The sequence below is a fragment of the Rhinolophus sinicus genome, linkage group LG17 (genome assembly GCF_036562045.2).
Source record: "Rhinolophus sinicus isolate RSC01 linkage group LG17, ASM3656204v1, whole genome shotgun sequence".
NCBI lineage: Eukaryota > Metazoa > Chordata > Mammalia > Chiroptera > Rhinolophidae > Rhinolophus > Rhinolophus sinicus.
In genome coordinates, this window is record NC_133766.1 from 3154974 (window position 1) to 3180968 (window position 25995).

At 36.0% G+C, this 25995-nt stretch overlaps 1 protein-coding gene across 18 annotated transcripts in view; it reads left to right on the forward strand.

Moving 5' to 3' along the window:
* The window catches only part of DCAF6 (DDB1 and CUL4 associated factor 6), a 72193-nt gene that overhangs the window by 42448 nt on the left and 3750 nt on the right, over nt 1-25995 (forward strand). For 10 of the 18 annotated variants that reach the window (XM_074322036.1, XM_074322042.1, XM_074322038.1 and 7 more), the window contains 7 exons: nt 6592-6709; nt 11216-11331; nt 12481-12567; nt 12797-13124; nt 22601-22739; nt 24196-24352; nt 25176-25264. In XM_074322036.1, coding sequence (XP_074178137.1) covers nt 6592-6709; nt 11216-11331; nt 12481-12567; nt 12797-13124; nt 22601-22739; nt 24196-24352; nt 25176-25264 — 1034 coding nt within the window. Of the gene's footprint in view, nt 1-6591; nt 6710-11215; nt 11332-12480; nt 12568-12796; nt 13125-18060; nt 18103-22600; nt 22740-24195; nt 24353-25175; nt 25265-25995 lie in introns of all 18 variants that reach the window. The other 8 variants (XM_019747387.2, XM_019747383.2, XM_019747391.2 and 5 more) reach the window with 3 other exon arrangements.

Consider the following 25995-nt stretch of genomic DNA (forward strand, 5'->3'; position numbering starts at 1 on the left):
ACCAGCTCACACGGCACTGTCTGTGAGGGAGTTTTTAGCCAGTAAACAAATAACTATTGGAACGCCCTCCCTACTCACCTGATCTGGCCGCCAATGACTTCTTTCTTTACCTGAAGATAAAGGAAATATTGAAAGGAAGACATTTTGATGACATTCAGGACATCAAGGGTAATACGATGACAGCTCTGATGGCCATTCCAGAAAAAGAGTTCCAAAATTGCTTTGAAGGGTAGACTGGCTTCTAGTGTCGGTGCATAGCTTCCCCAGGGGAGTACTTCGAAGGTGACCATAGTGATATTCAGCAATGAGGTGTGGAGCACTTTTTCTAGGATGAGTTCGCGAACTTAGTTGTCTGACCTCATGTATCTGTAAATACTGTATTTTAAATTCTAGAGAAAAAAAAAGTTAGTGAAATCAGACTTCATTCTAGATTTTTTATATTCCTTAGAACTAATTATCACTTAGGTGCTTAGAATAAAGTAACTCATCCCTTTTTCCCAACTACTAAGTCTAGATTCTTACGATTAGTTATACACAGGTTTTCTCCCCGCTGTGTGAAAGTGGAGTGTTCCTGTGAAACCGTTCATAAGCCGAAATGGTGCAAAGCATATAGTAAAAGCTGAAAGCACAAAAGAAATAGAGCTAAGGCTCTGACGCTTGCAGGCACAGTTGAAAGCCTGATGCTGAATGTGGTTCCCGGGAAGGAGCCTGGTGGGGCTGGTGGGGCTGCTCGCTGCTCAGGTGTGCACTGCCTCCCAAACAGCTGCTGCAAAACAAACGCTGGATGCTGTGTTTGCTTTTTTCATAAAGGCAAAAATCCTCCTCAATTTTTTTTTGCTTTGCGAAAACTGGTACTAATGTAGGTCTTTTGTAAAAGTGAAGTGGTATAACTTGGACTTTCGAAAAGCTGGGGAGACCTGTATTTGATCTTTTGGAAGTTAAACCCTATTTAATTTTTATTGCATATGCACATTTGTTCCATGCTCCTGCTAGCCAAATTAATATCTATAACTCCAGTTAAATTGTATTCTAACTCTGCATTGTCTGTGATAAAAATAACTGATGTTTATTGAGTTTTTAGTACTTGATTGGACCTGTATTAAGAATTTTACGTGCATTATTGCATTTGCTCTAATTTTATGAGGTAAATGCTAATATTATCCTCATTTTACTGATGAAGAAACCAAGACTCCAAGAAACATGTAAAGATAAGTGAAATAAATGGTGGAGCCATGTCTGTATGTTTCATGAATTCTGCGGAATTTAAATGCCTGTCTACTGTGTGGCAAGTGCTTTATTCGGCACTAGGGAAGCACGAATAAAGCTAGTACTCCCTGTGCTTGGACAGAATTGATTGACGATAACTATTAATAATAATTAACCATAATAGTAACAACAGACACTTAGATCACATTTTCTTCGTGCCGAACATTACTTTGAGCTATTTTTACATGTTAATTTACGTAATCCAACCACATCTTATATACTAGGGACTATTATTATCCCCCTTTTCCAGATGAGGAAACTGAGGCAGAGAGGTTAAGAAACTTGTCTAAGTGTTAGAAACGTGACCAATGTGGCTTGGCTCCGGCGTCTGTGGTCATAACCACTGTGCTTTGCCTCATCTAACAGTAAAGACAGACGATGAACAAATAAGTGCAAGTGTGATCAGTTATAAAAGAGGAAATAATAGGGCTCAGTGGGAACGTGTAAGAGTGGGTCTTCATTTCTTCTGATGGGAGCCAAGCGAGGCATCCCTGCGGATGAGACGTTTGAGCTGAGATCTGAAAGGTGATGATGGCTAAGCCAGCTGAGCGGGGCATAAACAGCAGGAGCAGAGGCCTGAGGTAATCGTATTTGATTGAGTGGAAGAACACAGTGTGTCTGGAGCACCCTGTGATGTCGAGAGTGGGGTAGGGCCCAGGCTGAGAAGGATCCTTTGCACATTTTAAGGTTTTGGGTTTTAGGGGCAGTAGGAAGCTAACAAAAGTTGTGAAATAGTACAGCCTGGTCTGGTTCTGTGTAGAACATGGAGAATTGACTACAGACTAACTTTATCATTGATGTGTCTACATTTTTTCAGAGGATTTCACCATGTATTTTGTTTTGTTTTAGATTTTTTTTGTGTGTAAACATTTGGCATAATGGAATGAGAAGCGTTGCCAAGTTCATTGTATAATAGAGAATTCCTTAGGTAAAGAATATATGATTTCTATATGACCTACAGGTTATCTAAGCTATTATAGGTAGTTGGTGAATATATGATTGTACAATTATAACAGTGACACAGCAGCAGAGAAAATGTTGGGCATAGTGGTTCTAAACAAATTATTGTGGCTACATCCTAGTTAATTATCTGTATTTTTGAATACTTTGTTTAAATTTACAGGTAGGGTAGTTCTCCAGGGGTATATTTAGATGATACACAAACCTGGTTACCAAGATATATTTTTGTACTACTTACAGCACAATTTTTTGTATGTCTTTGAGCATGTTTTTTAGAACCACAAATGAATATAATTTCATTGTAGAAATGCACAGCTTAAATAGTTTGAAAATATATGCCAAAAAAATTTAATCTGTGGTTCTTATGTGAACCATTGGAAGATATCTATTAAATAAAGTTAAAAGAAGTTGCTTTCAAATTATACTCCAGCCCATATTGAAATTTTCTTCTGAACCAAAGCACCAATCTGTAAAAAAGTGCTTTTATACCATTCTGGAAGAGATCTTTTAAGTTTGGTTTCCAGAATCTTATGTTATACACTATTCACTTCTAACTCCCCAAATTAAAGTCTTATATTGTATAATACACTATGTTGTCCTGATTTTTATGTGGTCATTGCTGTGCTTCTGAAGCATGTGTTTGAAATAGGCGGAAGTTTGCCTTGATAGCCCTGGAAGCTACTAACATCATCAGTTGTTTTTAATAACTCTAATTGCTAAGCAGTATAGAGCAGCCATCTGAAAACTTTAGTGTGTCCGACAAGGTCAAGGGTACTTTTTTCCCCACTACACTGCCCTTGTGCTGAGTGCACTGACATGTAATTAATTTTATTTTCCTATGATGTTTTAGAAGAAGAACTAGTTTGATCTCTGAAGTGCCCCAGAAAAAGATACAGCACAGTTTTCCACTACTCTGAGGCCCAAGTGACAGTTTTGGCAACCAGAACTTTTATCAGTTATTTAATGTTGCTGATAGGAATTATATATCACTTCTCAGAAATAACGACTAGTAATTGATATTTCTTAATTAAAATAGTTATTTACTTAAGCAATCTTACTTTCTACTTTGTATTCAAGTAATTTCCAAGACAGTAAGTAGGAAATTCATATGGAAGGAAACCTAGGTAACTAGAGAAAAAAAACCAGACCAGTAGTTTAATCATCTGTAACGTGGAGATGATAACGTGTGCTACAAAGATTTAAAAAGGAATGCATACGTATGTATTCTGGCACATAGTGCTCAGTAAATTTACTTCCTATTATGATGGTGCTTTCTGTACACAGGTACTTGTGTGTAGGTAAAGTTCTAAACCTTGAGGCTCTTAAATACCTCTACTTATAAACAAAATATTTAAATAATCTGTATCGTGCATTATGTAAGGCTTTCAATAGCACAGTTTTTAGAATGTGTTTGCTGATCCAACCTCTAACAAATAGGGCAACTTAGGGAAAATTAAAATGGTTACAAATATTTTTTCAAAAAAAGTGAAAATAAAACATTTAATGTTTTTAATACTTTAGATATTTCGTAGACATTTGTAGCTTAAATATTCATTTTGTCAGAAAAGAATTGTGAATTCACCAGTAAGCTAGGGATCTATATTCCTGAGGAAATTCAACCTGAAAGACTGTAAGTGATCAAGCAAAAGAGTATTAATCCAGGAAGAGAATAGAACAGGGTGAGGGAGTGAATGCTAAAGCTCAGATACATGCTCCCATTCAGAAGCCAGGTTCTGCATGTGTGGTGCTTGGCCAGAGGCCTGGGATTTATGGCAATCTGCAGGCAGATAACTGGCCTGGGGGTCTGAAATTTCTGTAGCTCACAGAAGAGTGCATTCTACTTCTGTAATCATGGGTCAATTTTATACAAGGCTGGTGAGTTAATGAACAACGTAAAGGAACAAATTCTGTCAACTATAGTCATTTTATAAATTAGATGAATACTATGTTTTACATGATTTACAATATGTAGATTATGTTCATGAGAGATCAAGTAGTAACTTTGTAGTAGATAACCATAAGGAAGAAGATTTTAATTAACATTGACCGTCTCAGGAAGCTTGTTGCTTTTGGGAGGTGGGGGTCCTGTATAAATTTGAATGATGTTTTCTACACCATTCTGACTTCTTGACAGCTCTTTCTTTCTTTTTCTTTTGTTTTACTGTATTCCTGTAATCACAGCATGCAGGTATTGATAACTGTCTAATTTTCTTCAAAACAAAAGTTTTGATACAGCATTTAAATTTCACCAGGTTTCTCCTAACTGACACTTCTGTAACCAAGGTGGAGCTAGGACATTCAGTCCTGCAGTCTCTCACATCTGCTTTTGCTTTCTATTCCTTCTTGACTTTAAACTGTAAATAAATAGCAAAGCACTTTATCCAGTGTTATGAGAGGTACTGAAAGATCTAGCCCTGCCTCCTAATCATTCAGTCTTTAGCTGTCTCTCCTCCTCCCCGATTCCAAATGACTGTGACTTTGGCAGTTCAGCAACATAACTAAAGAATAAAAGAAAACTACGTATGAACATGATGAAGGGCAAAGTGTTCAAGGATAGTCAGGACAGGACAGATGTTTTAAAAGTCCCATTCCTGATCATCGTGTGTAATTCAGAGGTCTGTTAATGTAATTATTTTATCAGCATGCCGTTTGGCAAAACACCTCCTCTAAAACACTGGTTGTAATACTAAATCTTTAAAAGTTATATTGGGTTGTTCATATATTTCCAGCAGCTGTTTACATATAGTCATAACAAAAGTAGTACAGAAACAAAGCGATTTTACCATCTGGGAGACCAGCTTTAGAATTCAACACAGTTTTATTTTCAAATAGTAATTAAAGTTATAGGAGAGGGTTTCTCATGAGCGAGAAATGAAGACGTACACTGATACTCTGAGTTTTGTTATCAGCTTGACTTCTCACGGAGAGACTCCTTTTTCCTTCCTAGTGTAGTTCTGCACTTAAAGTCTTGTTACGGTAGTTGCCCGCTCACAGGATGAAAGCTAGAGCACAGGTTCTCTGAGGTTGTCTTTCAGTTAGTGTGCTAACGTCTTCCAGAGAAATGTGAAAAGATCTAAGTCCTTTATGGCAATGTAAACAGGACATAATAACCACATAGCCTGAGTAATTTTGGTTTTATTAAGTTGTTACTGCTTTTGTTGTTATTTTTCAACACAAAGCTTATTTTTAAGCACTGTCATATCAGTCCTTGAACTGGTATCAAGCAGTTATATCACAGATTTTTCCTTCTGCAGGCAACTGGCAGAAATGTTACATGCTTGATTATACAGCAATTTGTTGTATTCACTGTGTATTTTAATGCTCCCCCAAGCTGTTATTTATCATAAAAAAAATTTTTTTTCACTTTTATTTATTTTAAGTGTGTTTTTCCAGGACCCATCAGCTCCAAGTCAAATAGTTGTTTCAATCTACTTGTGGAGGGCGCAGCTCACAGTTCAGTGGCCCATGTGGGGATCGAACTGGCAACCTTGGTGTTAAGAGCACCATGCTCTAACCAACTGAGCTAACCAGCCGCCCCTAAATTTTTTAAACCCTATTTAATTTTGTACTTGAATATCTGCGTACTCTTTTGGGGGAGGTGACTTTGAAGTGGTCTATGTCAATTTCTATAGGGTTTCTTGATTTTATTTGCCGTTTTACAAAGATTTTATGCATTGAAATAGACATATGCCATGGAAATCACCTATAGATTCTTAAGGTGAAATAGCCACTTCTGTAAATTAGTGATCAAATTCCTTGCAAGATTAGTCAGGAGGAGAAGATGAAATATATCAAAACAGCTGATCTTATATCAGAGTTTTAGAAAATAATAAAGCACTAATAAAGCACAGTAAATTTTCTTCCCTACTGCCCCCAATGGAGTGCAGGCTGTAACCCCTCCCTAAATTATAAGTCTATGAACTTGAAAGACAGAATTTTCTTTTGGAGCTCTTGTATCTTCTCAGTGTTTCTGAAGAAGCCAATGGGAGGTAGTTGTTATTTGATGCTGTAGCAACTAACGTAGAAAACCCTGAGCATCCCATTAAATGAAAGGACTGGTTTACAGCATATGTCATTGCATGGTCGTAGGCTTTGATTCCCTTATGAGTAAATATTGTTCTCAAATGTGTTTGATTTCCATCTGAATCAAAGGGAGTCATGTACACAAAACTAGAATGATACAATGCTGCTTTGGAATATAAGTGTTTCTATAACACTTGCCTTTGAACTTAAAGTGAGAACCATTAACAGATGTGAGAAAGAATTATGACAAGGGAACCTAATCTAAGTTTTATAAATGTTAGGAAATGTCATCTTTTTATTGGTTTCAGAGACTTTTTCAAATGTTTTAAACACAATTTTCAGATAACAATAATGAAAAGCTGAGCCCCAAACCAGGGACAGGTGAACCCGTTTTAAGTTTGCACTACAGCACAGAAGGAACAACTACAAGCACAATAAAACTGAACTTTACAGATGAATGGTAAGTTCACGTTTTTGTAAAGATGTTGTAGCCGTTTTGTAGGATTGTATTGGATATTCTTGTTAGCACTTCATCATCGTTATGTCTTGTTTGATGTAATGTGTTGATTCTTGAACTTGAGTATGTTTCAGAATCACTTGGAGAGCTTGTTGAAACGGATGCCTGGGCCCCACTCTCAGAGTTCAGTTTCGGGGAGGGCTCAGAGAATTTGCTTTTCTAAAACCTTCCCAGGCCACGCTGATGTTGCAAGTCCTGGGATATTTCCTTAGATAGAAAATGCAAAAGATAAAAAGAATTAATCACCTATAGACCATTAATACAAAAAGAACAAACGACATTTTGGAGCCTTTTGCCATCTTGGACCTATGTATAGGGATGTGTATATATATATATGTATGTATGATTTTTGTTTTGAGTTCTAAAACATAATTTTAATCATACTAAATATGCTCTATTCTCCCCTACATTTATTTAACTTTATAATAAATGTTCACATACTACTACTTAGTTTTCGTAAGTATTTTTTACTAGCTGTGTAACACTCCCTCAGGTAGATGTACCACAGTTTACTTAACCATTTCCCTTTAATTGGCCAGTGAATTTGTTTACCTTTTTTACATTTAAACAAATTAGGCTATAGTGAACATCGTTGTTTACAGGCTTTTCCCCCACCTTTAAACTTTCCCCTTCAGATTATTGATTTGAGATACGTTTCCAGAAATGAACTATATCCAGGTCAAAAGATATTGCCAAATTGTTTTCAAAAGTATCTTCTGTCATTACATTTCTACCAGCAGCATAGGAAAGGACACGTTTTGCTATCTCCAGGCCAGTGTTCAAAATACTAATTTATTTTTACCTGGTATATTTGATTTTAAGATAATATTTATTTATGTTTGATTGAGTAATAGTAAAGTTGAGCTTTATATTTACTTATTGTTTGTATAGGTTCTCTTTAATGACATTTCTGATTATATTTATTGCTTATTGATCTAGTTAAATCTTACACTTAAAAAAATCAAATTATGTGAGTTTCTTATATTCTTTCCCACTGTCTCATGGCCTTTTGCTTGCTATTGCCTCCAAAATTTTTTATTTAAATTCATTACTATTACTATATTAATATAAAGATAATATAATCTTTCTTAATATATAATTAATTATATATTAATGTGATTATATATTATTAATATATAGTAATTATATTATTTTATAACCAATATATTAATTATCCTGTATAATTACTATGTTATATTAACATACTTAATTACATATTAATATAATTATTATATATTGTATGTTAGTATGATGTATAATGTGTATAAATGATATATAACGTAGTTATATATTGTTTATTAATATATAATTAATTATATGTTCATATATGATAATATTTATGTATTCCAATTCACTGGTTTTCATTTATGTTTGTGTATGTACTTTATATTAAAATCTTTGATTAAGTAGGATTTTCAAATATTATTGAATACCTTCTGTGTTCCATTGACTGTTGTTCCTAGACAGTGAGAATGCATCATTGAAAAATATAGACAAAACATCCCTGCCCTATTGGAGCTCACATTCTAGGTGGAGGAAACAGATAATAAACATGATAAACAAGTGAATTGTGTAGTATGTTAGAAGGTACTAAGTGCTATGGAAGAAACTAGAGCAGGTAAGACTGATTGGGAGATGTAGGGAGTGGGTAAGCATCATTGGGGAGATGACATTTGGACAAAAACTCAAGGGTAAGAGGGAGGGAGCCATGCATGTAGCTGAGAGAAAGCCAGTGCAAATCCCTGGGGAAGGAGCAGACCGAGTGTGTCTCAGGATCATTAAGAAAGCATGTGCATGGAGCCGGAGTGGAGAGACCAAAGGAGAGAGTGGCAGCAGATGAGGTCAGCCAAGTAAGCAAGGAGGGTATTTAAAAGGATAAAGGGTGTCTGGTTGCTGTGTAGACCATCGGCCATTGGTAGAAGCCTGGAGTCCAGTTAAAAGCTGTGGCAGTACGCAGGGTGAAAGGCGGTGGTGTCTTGGACCAGGACAGGAGCCGTGGAGGTACTGAGAAGGGACTAGAGTCTAGATGTGTGTTTGAAGGTGCTGTCAGTAGAACTTCTTTATGAGCCCTAGTGTTTGATGACCTCGGCTTTTGAAATGATGATATCTATAGCCCTTTCTCTTAATACATAATTTAAGCCATAGAAGATTGACATACATATTCTTTTTGTCTTTTCTGTTGTCATGATTCTGGACAGAAGGGGCTGATTTCTTATAAAGAATCTCATCTGAGCATATTTTTAGAAAAAATGGTTAGTCCTCCTTTCAAATGCTACTTTTCTTTCTCTAAAAACTGACCATGAATTATATTTTCTAGTTCACCAGTTTATTTCTTTATCAAAAAAGTAACACTTTTATCTGATTATGAGAGTATTCAATATTCATTGTAGAAAAAAATGTTCAAAAAGGATGCAGTGCCTTTCTTCGCCGCTATGGTGTCTTGATTTTTTTGTTTTAGTTTCTTTGATGACAGATGAGGCAGTAGCGCATACTAAGAGCTTGTACTCTGAAATCGATGAGCTTTTGAACCTTTCTAAATCTGTTTTCTCACCTGAAAACAGGCATGCTTAATAGAACCTACTTCAAAGATGATGGGAGGCTTGAATGAGCTCATGCAGGAGAAGTACCTAGCACTTAGCACACTGACTGGCACACAGTAGGCCCTAAGGAGTTGTTAGCTACAAGTACCGTTTGTGCAAATTGCCTTTCAGATCCTTCACACTGTTCCCTACAGTGGAGTTTATCTTTTTCTTACTGCCTTAATGAAAGGTATATATTTATTATAGAATTTAGTGAGGATAATACCATTTGTCTTTCATTTGTTGCAAATATTTCTCCCAGTTTGTTGTTTGTCTTTCAGTTTACTTATGGTAGTTTTGCTTTATGGTTTCAGCTGGTGAGCTCATGCTTAGAAAAGCCTTGTCTGTCCCAGGATTAGGGGAAAAGTTTATTGTTTTCCTCTTACATTTCTATAATTTTATATCAAAATCACATGTTTAATCCTACAGTTTATTTCACCATAAAATGTGATGTAGAGCTATAGCTTAATTTTCCCACATGACTGTTCCTTTGTCCTGGTGCCATTTATTGAATAATCTATTCATTTCTCTGTGATTTAAAATGCCATATTAACACATGCTAAATATATTTACCGTACTTGGTTACTTTGTCTTTTCAACTAATGGCTCTCTATTCCTGCATCAGTGCCGTAATGTTTTGATTATCATAACTATTATACACTGAGCATTTTATTTATGCCTGTGTCATAGCATTCTCAATGGAAAAAAATGATTTATATGGCACATGAGCTGCTCTTTACCACAATGTCTATGTATTTCTTTCTGTTTAAAAAGAAATACATAGTAATTGCAAAAAAAATTCAGAATTTACAGAAAACTATGCAAGACTCACTTGTGATAATCCTGCTGAGGTGACACTAACATCGGTGCATGTTCTTTCTGACTTTTTTTTGTGTATATGCCCATGTGGATATACATTCATTCTAAAAATACCATATTATACATGGATGCCCTTAAAAAAAAAAAAAAAAAAGCCAAATTAACTTCTGCAGTTAGCCTAAAAGGGTTTTTATAAAATCTTGGCAAAAGTTCATGATAATTTGCATTGTTTACTAGTCACTGCTATTTGTCTATAATTAATGTTTTTCGATTTTCTTGTTCACATTCTAAATTTAAGAAATTGTTGCATTTCTGTGAATTTAATTTTAATCTTAATCAGATTGTTATACACATTTTCCTCGATTGCCTTTCCCACTGAATTCCCTCCTTACACATACGTGATGCGATGATTTGTCACAAAATACTCATTGAGAATTGTTTATTTAAATTGATCTAGTAAAAGCTAACAGACTTCTGGTCATCATCAGATGGGTATTAAAACCAAACAGAAAACATGATCCTGCCCTTCACAAGCCCATGGTGTTCATCACCAGCCGTATTTGAACAGCAGTCCGGGGCGGGAAGTGATCCACAGAGGGCAGTGCAAAGACAAAAGAAGTGCCCAGGCCTTTTTTCAAGTAGTAATTGAAAAGTCTACAGGGACATATGATCAGCGTCTGTAACACCATTAAGGAGTTGGATGTGGTGAGCCATCCCAGTTAGGATAAGGGGAGAGACAGTGTGATTAAGTTCAAATTCAAGAGAGAGCGGTGTAGAAGTATATGGCCCATCATAGAAGCATGAAAATGGTGTAGAAGCGGTCCTGTTGTATTTTTTAAATCTCTTTTTAAAGATTGAAGTGGATTAGCATAGTCACCTTGATTATTAAAAGTAACGTTTTGCAAGTACTATTAAAATAATAAATCCTACATTTTATTTGTAGCCTGAATTTTTTTTTTGAACTACCTTCTGTAGTTGTAAAATATAAAAATTCTCCTAAAGCATATTGATTCACTTCTTGGTGGAACCACTTATCTTGTTTTGGTGACAGGAGCAGCACTGCCTCGAGTTCCAGAGGGACCGGGAGCCATGGCAAGCCTGAGGGTGGGGAGGAGCCGCTGGTTCCCGAGGGTGCAGGGCAACCGCCAGCAGGAGCCCAGGAAGCAAGTAAGCTGTCACTTTGCTTTTGTCATTGCAGAACCCCAGTGTTGGACGCCCACCTAGTTCTCGGTTCCCTCGATGATGCAGTTTTGTTTCTTGTTTTTAATACATTACTTTTGCCTCTGTAGTCTAGCTATTACTATTGATAAACAAAGAGCAGGTGCGGCAGGTACGGAGTGTCAGCATTTCAGATGGGGCGTTCCAGTGCAGCACACGTTCCCTCTGAGGTCACAGTGACCACCTTAGGTGGGCGTCACACTGACAGTGTGTGAGCTGTAAATGTCTGAATCATTGTTACCATTTTTATACCTAGCAGTGGAATTCAGAGTATCTGTCTTCATTTTTTAATCTAAGAGTACAGGTGGTTTATGGAGGGGAAAAAAGGAATAAAATCTAAACAGGTTTTGAGTGAATCCTGTTTCATACAGGAAGTGTCATTTAGGGAAATTTTCAGAACCCTTGCTTAGAATATTTTTATGTAACCATTATATGAAAGTTAGTATCGAGCACAGAGTAAATTTTCAATAAATACTTGACAAATGAGTAAATGAATTCTGTTTCTTATAAAGATGAATAGATACTGCATTGTAACAGAGTTTACAAGAATTAAATATGAGTATGTGTGAGACAGCTGTTTAGTAAGCAGATGTCGTTAGGAGCAAAAAACTGATCCTTCACGGGCCTTAGAGGTAAATCCGAGAAACAGGTATTTTCAATGGACAAAACAGAATTTAAGGTAGGTCAACTTTACTATTTGTGTGTGACAGTCCAGATTATACCAAATGCATGCTAAAGAGGCAGAAAAATACTGTTTTAAGGTTAGATTTTGTGACGGTTAAAAAAAGCAAGCTCAAGTAATGCCCTCTGTGAGGGGCAGTCTACAACAGGGGTTTTCACCGAGGGTTAGTCGATGACGGTCTGGGCCTCCAGCAAGGGCCGTGGGTGGATCTGCACGTACAGCCCCACCGTCTGCACCATGTCAGGTGTGACTGTGTGTTTGCATTGTTTTGGGGGGACGTTTTATCTGAGTGTCAGAAGTTTGTATGACTCTAAAAAGGTTAAGAACTTCTTACCTACAGGAAAGCTGGAGTGTCACACTGGTGCTTACTTTTCTGAAAAAAGTTGGATTTAATGATCACTTGCTTTATTTCCCAGAAGCTCCTGAAGAGTCATCAGAGGATGTGACAACATACCAGGAAGGCGCAGCTGCAGAAAACACAACTCAGAGCCATCTAGATATAGGTAAGTGGTCTTCCTCTCTTTAGATAGGTGCTTCCCATGGGAAAATAAGAAGCCTTAATCTTTGTTGATCTCTCCAGAGGAGACACCATTTCCAAATACATGTGTTGTGGAATTTTTCTCTCCCTGTAGGGAATTGAATGTTATATTAGAAAATGTCTATGTCAGCGTTGAAGTTAGATTGATTAAGGTTGCCCGTGTGACCACCTGTCACTACTTTACTTTCCGACAGCACAATCAGACAAGTTCACATGTGAACCATCGGATTCCAGCTCAGGAGAAAGAAATGACTTCAATCTTGACAGCCCTTGTGGGGTTGCAGAAGAATCTACTTTGTGTGAAACAGGCAAGGAAGCAGGCCCTTCAGATCAGCCTGGCGCTGAGAGTGCTGGCGGTCACAGCACCAGCCACCCAGGGCCTCAGTGCCAGACGGAGGCCATGGGGCCCGTGCCACTCGAGGAAACAGCAGCCAGGGACTCCACTCTCCAGGACACCGATGACAGTGACGACGACCCAGTCCTGATCCCAGGTGCAAGGTATCGAGCAGGACCTGGTGACAGGTTGGTAAATTTTTAATACGAACTGTAAAAAATAGAATTCATAAGGCTTTCTTTGAAGTCACGTAGAGGAGTTTCTCCATTTTTGACAGTTGCCTCCTCGAAGGGTGTCTTAGTCATATAAACTTGTTTAAACTGTCAATCGTTTTACATAGGACGTTCTTTGAGCAACAGAATAAGAAGTCTTAGTGCCCTGCAGGCTTGCTCCTCAGTGTACAGATCAAGGGAGAGGAACGCTGACAATGACCAAGAGCTTATTCATAAAGTCACAATTATATTTAGCTATCAGATTGCCCTGTATACATCCTGCCTTTACCAGTTTTTTTGGATTTTTTTTTAAATGTTCAGTTTTTCTGCGTTTCTACTGACCCTAGATTAAGGGTTTTCATTTTGAGAACATTAAGTTTTTATTTTTTATTTAGACTAGACTTGGTAACTCAATTTAGAAAATGAAAAAAATCACACCAAATAACAAATACTGTAACTACAATAAAGAATTGAAGTAACATGTTCATAGACTTTTCCCATTTTTCATTTTATGTGATCATAAGGATATATTTTGTTTTTAATAAACAAAATAAATATTTTTAAATATATTGTATTCCATACTTTTCAAAAACTTTCCTACAATTCGTGCCGTCATACCTCATTGTTAAGTTCTGTCCTTTATCAGAGAATCAAATTTTATCTTTAAAATCATAGCGCACACAGGAGTGAAGAGCCATTTTACATATTTTTATACTCGGTATATTGCTATTGATAAACTATTTTGACATACTGTCAAGTGAAGAAAATAATGAAAAGATTAATTTCCCATTAAACAATGACAATGTTGTATAATGACCAGGAGCTTAATGCCGAGGGTTTGAACCCTGGTTTCACCACGTACCAGCTGTGTCTCCTTGTTCAAATTGCTCAAGGTCTCTTTAAGTTTCCGTTTCCTTATCTATAAAATGGGGTTATGATTATCTAGAATTGTAAAACTTTTTTAAAAAAATCAATCACAGGGCTTGTCTCACACTAAAAGCACAAAATAAATGATTGCTGTTAGTAAACAACCAAGACATTGTGTGTCTACTTAGACTTAAACAGCAGTTACCATAGGAATGGCTCTCGGGGTAAAGACGGACAGGACGTGTGAACACCCTGAGCCGTGCAGCTTGCAGTTCAGTGAAACTGCCTTTTCTTAACTATGAAAGGATATGTGTCTTCCTTTAGTCATGTTTAGTTAGTGTTTACTTTGCTATGGCTCTGTTTATAAACGTAAAGGAAGTAACCTTTCCCTGTATTTGTACTTCGAGATAAATCATACATTTTCCCTTTAGCTGCACACATTAGCCTAAAGCATTTTTAGTATACATATTTCTGCTAAGTCAAAGTAAAACTTAGTTCCCTTTCTTTCCGTACCCAGAGGGAGTCCCATAGAATGTCGTTACCACTCGATGGATGCAGATCAGGTTAGCAAGCACAGCACAATTTGCCAGTCAGATTGATGGTTTCTGAAACCCAGAGTGGAGAGCTAGAGTCCACAATTATTTTAAGGTTGTACGTTTGTGGCCTTCTGTTACATAAGTGAACATATGCCCTTATTTTTTTTCTGTATTTATGTAACAAAAGCAATACTAAGGTCATAATTGAAAATAAAATTTGAGTATCCACTTTTTAATAAAATGTACCATATCAGTTTCCAGGTTTGTTTGCTTAAGAAACAAACAAACTTATAATTAAGAAATTATATTTTTTCATACATATTAGACACTTGGAAAAAAATTGTAATTATTCAGCATTTTCTATCCAGGCTAATTATAACACTTTTGTATCAAGCCTACTTTATAGCTGAGGAAACTGAGTTACTAAGCAGGGACTTTGTATACTCTACACCTAAAGTGAATTTTTTTTTAAAAAACCACAGTAGTATAACACCAGTGAAAAAGGAGGGTTTGGGGGAAGCATGGATCCTAGGAAATCCACAACTTCTTGAATGTATTTCATATCCTTAGTTTGGAGATATTACCGGGAACTAGAATAGCTTTCTATTGAGATTTACCATTTTCATAATGTTTAGATAATTTAGATGTTTTAGGGATCCTTCTGGGGTTTGCATCTCCCACAGAGTTGGCGCCTTAGCCTAAAGCATTTTTAGTATACATATTTCTGCTAAGTCAGAGTAAAACCGCATTGACCCAAGAAACCCAGGCGCTGAACTAGAATAGCAGAGTCTTTCCGAGGTGAGACCGTCAGGGCCAGTGGCGTGGGACTGACCCCACTTGATGCGTGTGTTCCTGAATTCATATTCGCACGGTTAGATCCAGATTTGAAACCACTCTGGTCTACATTTGCTTCCTTGCTGTTTAAAAACTGAAATATTATTTAACAGTCTGTATGCTCAGTTTAGGTATTGAGCCTTAATTTGTCCCATATATTTTGTTTTATTCTACAGCACATAGTAGTAAACTTACGGAAGAGTAACAGGAGAGTAATAAAATTCTTACCCTTTGAGAAACTTAATTTGTTGAAGGAGAGAGGACAATACATAAGCCATTTATAAGAACAGGAAAACAGTTTTATAAATTTATGAAATTAAATGCAGCGTTATATATCCACAAAGATGTACATACGGGGGTGATGCTATAGCGACTGTTTCACAGTTGCACCCATTTTTCTTTGAAATTTGCATTATTTTTTCCTAGCTATTTGTAAATTTGTAAATAGTGAAAAATCTTCCTTCTGACTTTCATCTAAGTAATTTTTCAAGTCCTAACGTCCTTAGCACCATCTTGTTTAAATTGCGAAGTACCCGTGTAGAGTATACTTTTAATGTTTCTGCACCTTTTGAAGGGCTCTCCATCCTGAGACTGCTGCCCATTTATCTTACTACTAAATCTGGAGGAATAGGCATGTTGACTTTTATTCTAAAGAGAAAGTTTAAGAAATTTTGCTCTTTAAGAAGATGGAAAGAATCATTTTCCAGCTGGGAGGCCTGTGATTTTTGAGAATTTGTTTCCGAAGGGACAAAGGACCCCAAGCTCTATTGTAAAAATCATCTCGTGTGGTTCTTAGAGTCTCAGGATACATTTCACACTTGGACGAAATGTCAACTGAAGGACGCATGTCTTAAAGAGAAGCTCAGTTAAGATTAGTTTGCTTAGGGTAGAGAAATGGCCCCAAAATTTAAAACGGTCAAAGTATATACTTGGATCTGTACTTTCATTTGTATAAAGAATTACATAGTAGATCTCATAATTTCTTTTTGCCCCAAATATAATTTTTAAAATGAAACCTAAAAAGTTTATACCTAAGCTATTTTGGACACACATTTAATAAAAATACCAAAATAGGTCTTTGCAATGCAAAGTAATGATTTCTTTTTAAAGATTCGCATTCTTATAATTTGGTTAAATAAATATGACCCTGGTTTTCACTTTTGTCCTGAGCTCCAGCATGAGAAGGAAATGTGTTAGAAAATAAAGGCCTTAGCAACTAACGTACATATTTTTAAATGGAATGCTCTTATTAACATAGCTAGTCTCGGTATAAATATAACTGGGACTCTCTAGCAGAGGTCATCAGACTCTGTCCTAAAAGGCCAGATAGAGAGTATTCTAGGCTTTGCTGGCAAAGAGGCAGAATGGAGGCTGTTTTGTAGGTACTTCCATAACCACTTAAAATGTAACCGTTAACAAATACAAAAACTGTTCTTAGCCTGTGAGCCGGTACTGAAGCGGGTGGCCGGCAAGATCCGGCCCCAGAGCCATGTGGTTCGCTCGCTAGTCCTTGCCCTTGAGTAGATCAGCCTTACACACAGGTAACCAAGGTTTAAAACAATGAAATGTACGATGGCCACATATTTGGTCCCCTTTAATTTTGTCTATGGCAAGAACACAGAACACAAACTAAATTGAAGGAAGAAACAATCAAGCATATACTTTCTAATCATGGTATTAAAAAACGATAACCAAATGGAGTATGTGTGCCTCTTAGTGACTTTGTACTGGATTCTGAAACATAAACATGTGCCTTGGAATGGAAGGAAAGGCAAGCGGTCAGGTTTTCTATCTAGGTGGTCTTTATATACACTGTTCCCACAGTACCAGATCCATCTTAGAGTACCTGGTGTGATGGCCAAGCTCGTGGCTCTTCCTCTCGCCAAATCCAAGAGTTGTTTTGCTCTGAAAATAGACCAGCATCTCTGTAAACTTCCTGAAGAAGTCCTGACACAGTCTTGAATAGTTTTCAGTTATAGACTCAATTAGGATGCCCTAAAGATTTTTTCTGTAAAGATTCAAGATATTAACCCTATAGTGCCTGTTTATCACTTTTAAAAAGTATTTGTTATTTGCATAGAAATTTGGCTCCATTTACCTACTCTGAAGCCCAAATTCTTTGCTTATTGTAAATCTGCCACCATCTATTTGGTTGTCATTATAATCATTCTTTCAGTATTTCCAATGGTTCAAATTTACTGCTTATTAAATTGCAGGGGGCGAAAAAGGAATCATAGAGAAGGAATGGGACTCCTAGGGTGTGAAAAGCTGTTACACTTCACTTGCTTGGTATTTAGTCTTCTGGTTCGGACCAATGCATCAGCTCGGTCTTAGTTATTTATTTCCTGAAGAGCAGCCCTGACGCGTGTAATGGAGGTGCTCCGGCAGGTCTCCACACGCTAACAGGGTCGCTCCAATGTATTTAGAGAGAAAAGGGACTGAGTACAAGGTCTTCCTTCTACTCTACCTTCCTTCAGCGATTGTTTCTGTTTCCTCAGTTTCCTGATGCACATCGAGTTGAATGACATATTCTCACATACTACCCTCAATCACAAAGGGAAACATGGGTTTTTTAGATTTAGATGACTGGTGATAAAAAGTAGTGACCTTAATGCTTTAAATATTGGTTCATTGAAGTCTGTGAGTGACTTTAGTTATTGTGTTCCTTTCACTAGATTTAATATCAGAGGAACAACAATAGGTGATAGAATAATGAGGTAATTCAGTCTGTTCCTTCATTTTTTTTTCTTTATGATGAATTTGCCAGGTCCTCTTCTTCCACAGCTAACCACCTTTCCTATTAACAGTTAATACTTCCTTGAACTTACTGAACTCTAAGTGCTGAGCATTGTAAAGTAGGTTGCTTTTCACAAACTCTATTTAGCTGCATGCACTGCATGGGAATAGAATGAAAAGACTTCCTGTGTGCAGATTTAACTGATGTTCACTTTAAGTGTGTCGTACGAGAAGGCGGCTGTCATCAGAAACGATGGACTCTACACGTGGGTTACTTGCTTGGAATATTTTGTTGAAGAATGCAACTTACGTTTCCTTAAAACTTGATTGGGATAACAATTACGCAGCTTTCCTATTATTAAAATGTACTCCTTTTCCTTGAGATCAGTAACTAAAAATGGACTTGAGTCTAATTCTGTGCGTAGTTTAAGGCTGATTTTCTTTTGTTAAGAAAGCTGTTTTATAAATAGCTTAGTAACTGAAGAAGGCCACACATCAAGATGATTCGTAACTCTCAAACACTGCTGCAGTGTGAAGATGAACAATGGGGTACATTTTTAAATATAACCTTAAAGGGAATCTCAATCCCATTAGTCACGTAAAAGCTGGTTTACTAGACAGAATCAACCTGGGACCTAATTCTGGTGACACGTGTCTGTTATTTACCATTAGTTTCTAAAACAAAGTAGAATATAAAACATAATTTATGGCAAGAATCAGAAATGTCACATTGTTGGTGCAGTTCCCCGGGGGATAGAGAAATGATGAAGTAAGCCAAAGGATACAGTGGATGGGTAAGAAATCCCTTGTTAGGGCCCATCCTCATGAGGTTCCTGGGCAAAAGGCTCGAAATTATTTTTGCGCTGGTGTTTCTAGGCTGTTTTGACATAAGATATATTTGAAGTAACTTTCCAAATCAGTCTCTTGCTAAAGTTATCACTTTCTAGGTAAAAGACAGTAAAATGGAATTTATTTCAGTGCTTTTTGATTTTCTGGTTTATGCCTTTCTACTTTTTATCCAAAGTATCAAAGCCAGTTTCTGTTTTTACAGTGAAGATTACAACTAAAATGTACCATGTTGCTTTAAATGGGTTATAGAGAAGCGAAAACATGGAAGTGGAGCTTATTGTGAACTAATGAACAACAGTAAACAGAAAATGTGACACTTAACCTCCCCTTAGATTGAATGAGATTAGACTCAGTTATTTCTTTCTTACATAGAGATTGTCTGGGGAAATTTCTAATTATAAGGCAGTTTGTTCCTGCCCTTGTTCTTTGTTCCTATTTTTATCCTCCACTCATTTTCTGCCTTTTGTAGTTTTAAGTCAGCATTTTATGATTCCATTTTCTCTTCTTCCTTGACACATCAGTTATACTTCTTTTTTGACTATTTTTTATTGGTTGCCTAAGAGTTTGCGATGTACATTTACAACTGGTCCAAGTTCACTTTCAAATAGCACTGTACCGCTTCACGGGTGGTATGAATACCTTACAGTAATAAACTCCTAATCCCTTCTTTCTGTCCCTTGTATCATTGATGTTGTCCATTTCACTTGGAGACAGCAGGTTGCCCTGTGTCCTGCCCTCTCTTACGGATCCAAGAGGAATTGTTGATTTTCACTCTGTGCAGCTTTTTACTTGTTAGTTCAGCGTGGGGACTTAGAGCTCTGTACGTGGAACTGGATTAAACAATATTTATATTCCTGGGATACATCAACTTGAACATGATGTGTTATCTTTTGGTACATTATTGTATTTAGTGTGCTAATATTTTGTGAAGTATTTTTGCATCTATATTCTGAACAAATTTCCTTTTGTATATTTTCATGATCCTGTTTTTGATAAAAAGTTATACACTAGCCTCAGAGAATGAGTAGAAAACTATTTCCTCGCTTTCTTTTCTCTGCAGAGTTTGGTTTGTATAGGATTCTAATGATCTTTTCTTTGAAAGTTCAGTAGGCTCTACCTATAAAACCATCTGGATCTTGTGTTTTCCTTTGGGGACAGTTTTTAACTATTTCACTTTTTTTTATTAGTTACAGGACTAGTTGAACTATCTCTTTAGTCAGTTTTAGGGTTTTTTTTTAATTTGTCAATTCATCTGAATTTTCAAAATTTTTATTTTACTGTCTTTCTCATTTCTGTGGTGTTTTTAGTTATAGCCACTTTTTTATTCATAACATTATTTAAATACCTTTAATGTTTCCATTATGGCAGAACTCTGTATTGTTACTCTTCAAAGAAACGACTTCTGACTTTGTTGATCCTCTCATATATGTTGACTTTGTTTTCTGTTTCTACATTGTTCTCTATTATTTCTTTCTATTTTCTTTGAAATTGTTTCATAGTCTTTTCCTGACTCCTGCAATTATACACATTCAGCTTTTTATTCATTAACATCTAACTGTGGTCAGAGAACAGGATGGGTGTTAGACCCATTCCTTGCAATTTGTAGAAACTGGCTTTGTGGCCAGGTACATGATAAATTTGTGAATGTTTCATGTGTGTTTGAAAAGAATATTACTCTAATTTTTAATGTAGAATTTTTATGTAACCATTAGATAAAGACTGTTAATTGTGTTCAAATCATCTATATTATTTGTGTGTGTGTGTGCGCGTGTGCCAGGTTGATTTACATAATAGTGAGAGAGATGTGTTGAAATCTTCACTATAGTGGTGGGTTTCTCTGAGTCTCCTTGTAGTTCTGGCAATTTCTTTTTCAATGCATTTTGAGACTATTGGGTAAATATATGTTAAAACTTTTATCTTCCTTGAAAATTGAATGTATTACGTAGTAATCGTCTTTATCCTTACTGCTGCTTTTCAGCTTAATCTGTTTTGTCTGGTATTAATGTAGCTACGCCACCTTTCACTTGATCAGTATTTGCACAATGTTATTTCGCTTGCACCTTCCCTTGTCCTTGTGCCTCAGGTGTGTCTTGGACAATCTCTTCTTTCTCTTTGGTGAATATAGTCTATTAAATTTATTATCATTACGGCTATATTTGGACTTGTTTTCAAATTTTTAATTCAAATTATCCTGTTTTAACTATATTTCTTTTTTACTTTCTTGCCTTTTTCAGGTGTAAGGTTTTTTTGTTCTTTTTTTTTAAATTTAGGTTTTGCTTTTTCCTTTATTTTTTTTCTTCATTGGGTTGGAATTTATACTCTTTTACTATTATTTTGTTTAACTGAAATTTTTCATCCTAATTTAACGTCAGAATGTCTTTCATGAATTTTAAATTGTGTGCCAAATTAGTATAATGTATCATAAAAGAATCATATTTTCCAAAACAACTATGCAAATAGTAGGCTTTTTAATAAATATTTGTTTGCTGATAGGTGTTTTTCATATATATATATGTATATGTGTTCTACTTCAATGAAAAGTTTACAATAAAAAAGTATACTTTCTCTTTCATATGTAGAACCACTTTCAAACTCCTACCCAGCACTGCCTGTTTTCCGATACTCTTGCCACTATGACAGACATAAAAATCTTTTTAACCTAATAGACATATAAAGAGATCAATTTGTTGTTTTAATTATTAGTGAGGCTGAGCATCTTTTTACATATTTATTAACTGTTCATTTCTTCTGTAATTTCCCTACTCATGTCCTTTGCCTGTTTTTCTGTTATAGTGTTCATTTTTCTTACTGATTTGTAGACTTTTTATATTTTATATTTGTGGTCTGTTCTATGTCAGAATACAATGTTTTAAATAACAAATTCAAACTAACAACTTATTAAGTAATATCATGTGTTAGGAAAAGTTTCTTCTAGTCATTAGATCAGTCTTAAAAAGAGCCCATTATCCTCAGTCTCCAGTTCTGTCACCAACTGAACTTTTAGGAGAGTAAAATCTGCCACTTGCACTCCAAAGCTCTACTCCAATATGGAGTCCATATAGAATGTATTCTTTTTGAAGGTCCTTGTTTTATTGCATGTATGATAATATTTATTCTTTTTCTTGACTTGTCTCCTTGGCTGGGAACATCTTGAAACAAAATCTCAAAGCATATGTTTATCCATTGCTTTTATATGTTACCCTTAGTTTCTTTTGGTTTCTCTTTATGCCTTTACATTTTCTAATAAGGAGAAAAGGAGAAATAACATTGAATGGGATTTGTTGTATTTGTAGTCAATTGCACATGGATTTTGTCTGTGTGATGTTTCTATAAAGTCGCCCTGTAAACACCAGTGTGCCGCATGCCATTTCCTTGACTCTCTCGATCAGTACCAAATTTCTAAGTGATCTCTTAACTAAAACATTTTGTTTTAGTAACTCAAATAGTCTGATGTAGTCTCACTGTCGTGTCTGCCTTTTTAAGCTTTCTGTTGGGGGTGCCTTACTGAGATCATGTTTAGTCTACATACTTTCTAGACTTACTGTATCTTAATGTTCATCATTTTCATTCTGCAGTGGCCTGTGAATGTTCTTTACTGATTTGTTTTTTACTTTAATGTGCAATTCATAGACGCTCTGCTGTTGCCCGCATTCAGGAGTTCTTCAGGCGGAGAAAAGAAAGGAAAGAAATGGAAGAACTGGATACTTTGAACATTAGAAGGCCACTTGTAAAGATGGTTTATAAGGGCCATCGCAACTCCAGGACAATGGTACTTACTCATTGGCATTTTTAGAGAAAGTGCAGTTGCATAATACGAATGTTTTTCTGTAATGACTATCTTCACATATTACCAGTGTGATTCCAACGTAATACTATTGCACCTTCATAGTTACCTCTTGCCCCAAACATGGTTCTTTCAGTTCTATGGTATATCATGAAAGACCATTATTTTTTCACAAGAAAAAATCCCCTGTTGAGGAACTGTTGTAGAATTTTTAAGTAGCCATTGCTTCTTGTTTGCTCTCACACTTGCTATCTACCTTCCTAGTAGATTGTTTTAGTTCATTATTAGTACTCTTTGTTGGTTTTGGAGGGAAAGATTTGGATATATGAAATCCAGGATCATTGCAAAATAATAGTTATTTTAGTTATAACCCTGTTAAGACTGACAAGTAAAGATTTGTTTTAATCACTTTGTAGACTTGAATTTCCTCTTCTATGAAACAAAAAGAGTAGACCAGATCATCTCTAATATCTTTTCAAGTTTTTACAATCCACAAGTCTGTACACCCAACACAATATTATTTACTGAGAATCTTGCGAGGTGATTAATATAACTATTACTCTGAACAGTTTATATCTAGAAGATGTTCTCATATATTCTTTGGGGTATCAAAAAGTATCAAACAATTGGTTTTAATCAGCTTTTTCAAGGTCTAGGCAAAAAGTTACTTTAGGGTAAGGAAATAATTAGCTCTCTGTAGCAATCATTGCTGATAACAATTTAATCATTAAAAAGTACTATTATTAATAGAAGAAACTAATTTACATGTCTTATATTTTGCTCGTTGCAATGTTGGATAAAAATAATTAGGAGTTGGGATAAAAAAAAAGATGAGTAAATATAATAGTTCCAAGTGACCCCTCTTTGGTTTTGTCAAAAATAGCAAAGTAGCAGCTGCAAATAAAATTATTGAAAAAAAATCCTGATCTAAAGTACAAAGATTTTGATGGTTCGTTCATATACATCCATTGAAAACTGTCATTGTAACCATTCCGATATATCATGTTCCTTTTCTTATTGCTCCATAAAAGTAAATGTTTATATCTTTCCTTCTCAATTGTGAGAGCTTCAAGTAGCTAATAAAAAGATTGATACTTTTTGTTAATACTTTTTGTTCAAAACCCAGTAATCCCGTTCTCATTTAGAAGTTGTCAGTTCAGCACCTACTTTGTACCAGGTACTGTTTCAGGCACTGTGCTGTTCAGACACATCATTGAACGAGACAAAAGCCCTGTCCTCGTGGGGGACTTTTCACTACTGCTGGCCGTGTGCCCCTGCTAGTATATCCCTGTCATGATTTGAAGATACCAGAAGGCAAAGAGTCTCTTCAATGTTTATTTTATTTTCTAAGCCAATTAATTTTTAACTTGATAATAGAGTAAGTCTCTTTAATAACTTTGATTTGAACTTTCTTGTAATTTCCTTTTTTTTAAACCCGTAGATAAAAGAAGCCAATTTCTGGGGTGCTAACTTTGTGATGAGTGGTTCTGACTGTGGCCATATCTTCATCTGGGATCGTCACACCGCTGAGCATTTAATGCTTCTGGAAGCTGACAATCACGTGGTGAACTGCCTGCAGCCACATCCGTTTGACCCAAGTAAGAGGACCTTGTGGAAGGCAAGGGCTGGAAACCCTCAGTGCGGCTCCTCACATCCCGTGGTTTCCTAGTTCAATAAGAATAATCCAAGTTACCCTAGAAGGCAGCCACTGGAATCAGTTACAGCTCTACTTGGGTTTAAAACAAAGGACACTTGTAACCTGCCTTTAGCGGAAAGTATGGGGAAGCGGGTTAAAGCGTGTATTGGTGTATTGTCCTAGTATTTCTTCTAAGTTCTATTAACGGTAAGAGGTTTGGCTGCCTGACCTTGTCACCACTTGCTTACCCAGGTGGGACCTCCAAAGGCGCCCTGGCTGGCTCCTGCCTTCTATTTGAAATTGCCCGTGTTTCTAGTAAAGGAGCAGTGAATACAGAAGAAACTGGAGTCATACAAGATGGCCTCAAAATTGTATTCTAGGGCCAATTTTAGGAAATCCTCAAGACAGTATTCTCAGCACTTAAATGTATCAGTACAATTTTCATTCCATTTCTTTGCTGTACATGCACATACAGTAGGTCCTCAATGTTGTCAATAGGTTCTGTGACTTTAAGTGAAACAACATATAACAAAACCAGTTTGACCACAGGCTGACTGTTATAAACAAGAGTTAGGTTCCTGGGGCATCTCATCATGTATGCATCTCATCATTGTTATCATGACACAATATTGAACAAAACTACTATTTGAGGACCTGCTGTGTATGCATGCATACATATATACATGCATATATACATATACATACATGTATATATGTGTCTATACATGTCTGGAATAAATAGCATGTGTTCTAAGTTTATGTTAATACGTACATTTTATTTCTAGTTCTAGCCTCGTCTGGCATAGATTATGATATAAAGATCTGGTCGCCACTGGAAGAATCAAGGATTTTTAACCGAAAACTTGCGGATGAAGTAAGATTTTTATTATACTTATTATAGAGCATATTTCACTTTGTTCCTGAAATAGTTTCTTAACAAGAATTAAAGCAGCTCATTATTAGTTGGTAACATTAAACAAGTCAATGCAGTTAAGGAGGTCAATTTTAAGCAAAAGAAAAATTAAAAATTAAGATAAAAACATGTCTATAATACAAGAGAGGTATTTTGCTAATTAGAACATTGAGTATTAGTAATACCAGATTAAGTGCTTTGTAGTTTAACAAAAATGGTTGACTGTGCTTAATGCAATAAAGAATCATTAAAGAAAATGCTTTTAAGAAAATAGTTTTTATTATGCTAAGTGAAATCAATCAGACTGAGAAAGACAAATACTATATGATCTAAATGAACAAACAAAACAGAAACATACTCATAGATACAGAGAACACACTGATGGATACTAGATGAGATGGGTCTGGGTGAGAAAGGTGAAGGGATTAAGAAGGACAAATTGGTAGTTACAAACAGCCACGGGGATGTACAGTACAGCCTACGGAATATAATCAATCATATGGTGATAACCACGTATGGTGTCAAGTGGGGACTAGACTTATTAGGGGGATCACTACATAAATTATATAAATGTCTAACCACTATGCTGGACACCTGAAACTAATATAAATAATATTGAATGTCCACTATAGTTAAAAAAGTCACGGGGATATACGGTACAGCATAGGGAATATAATCAATAATATTGCAAT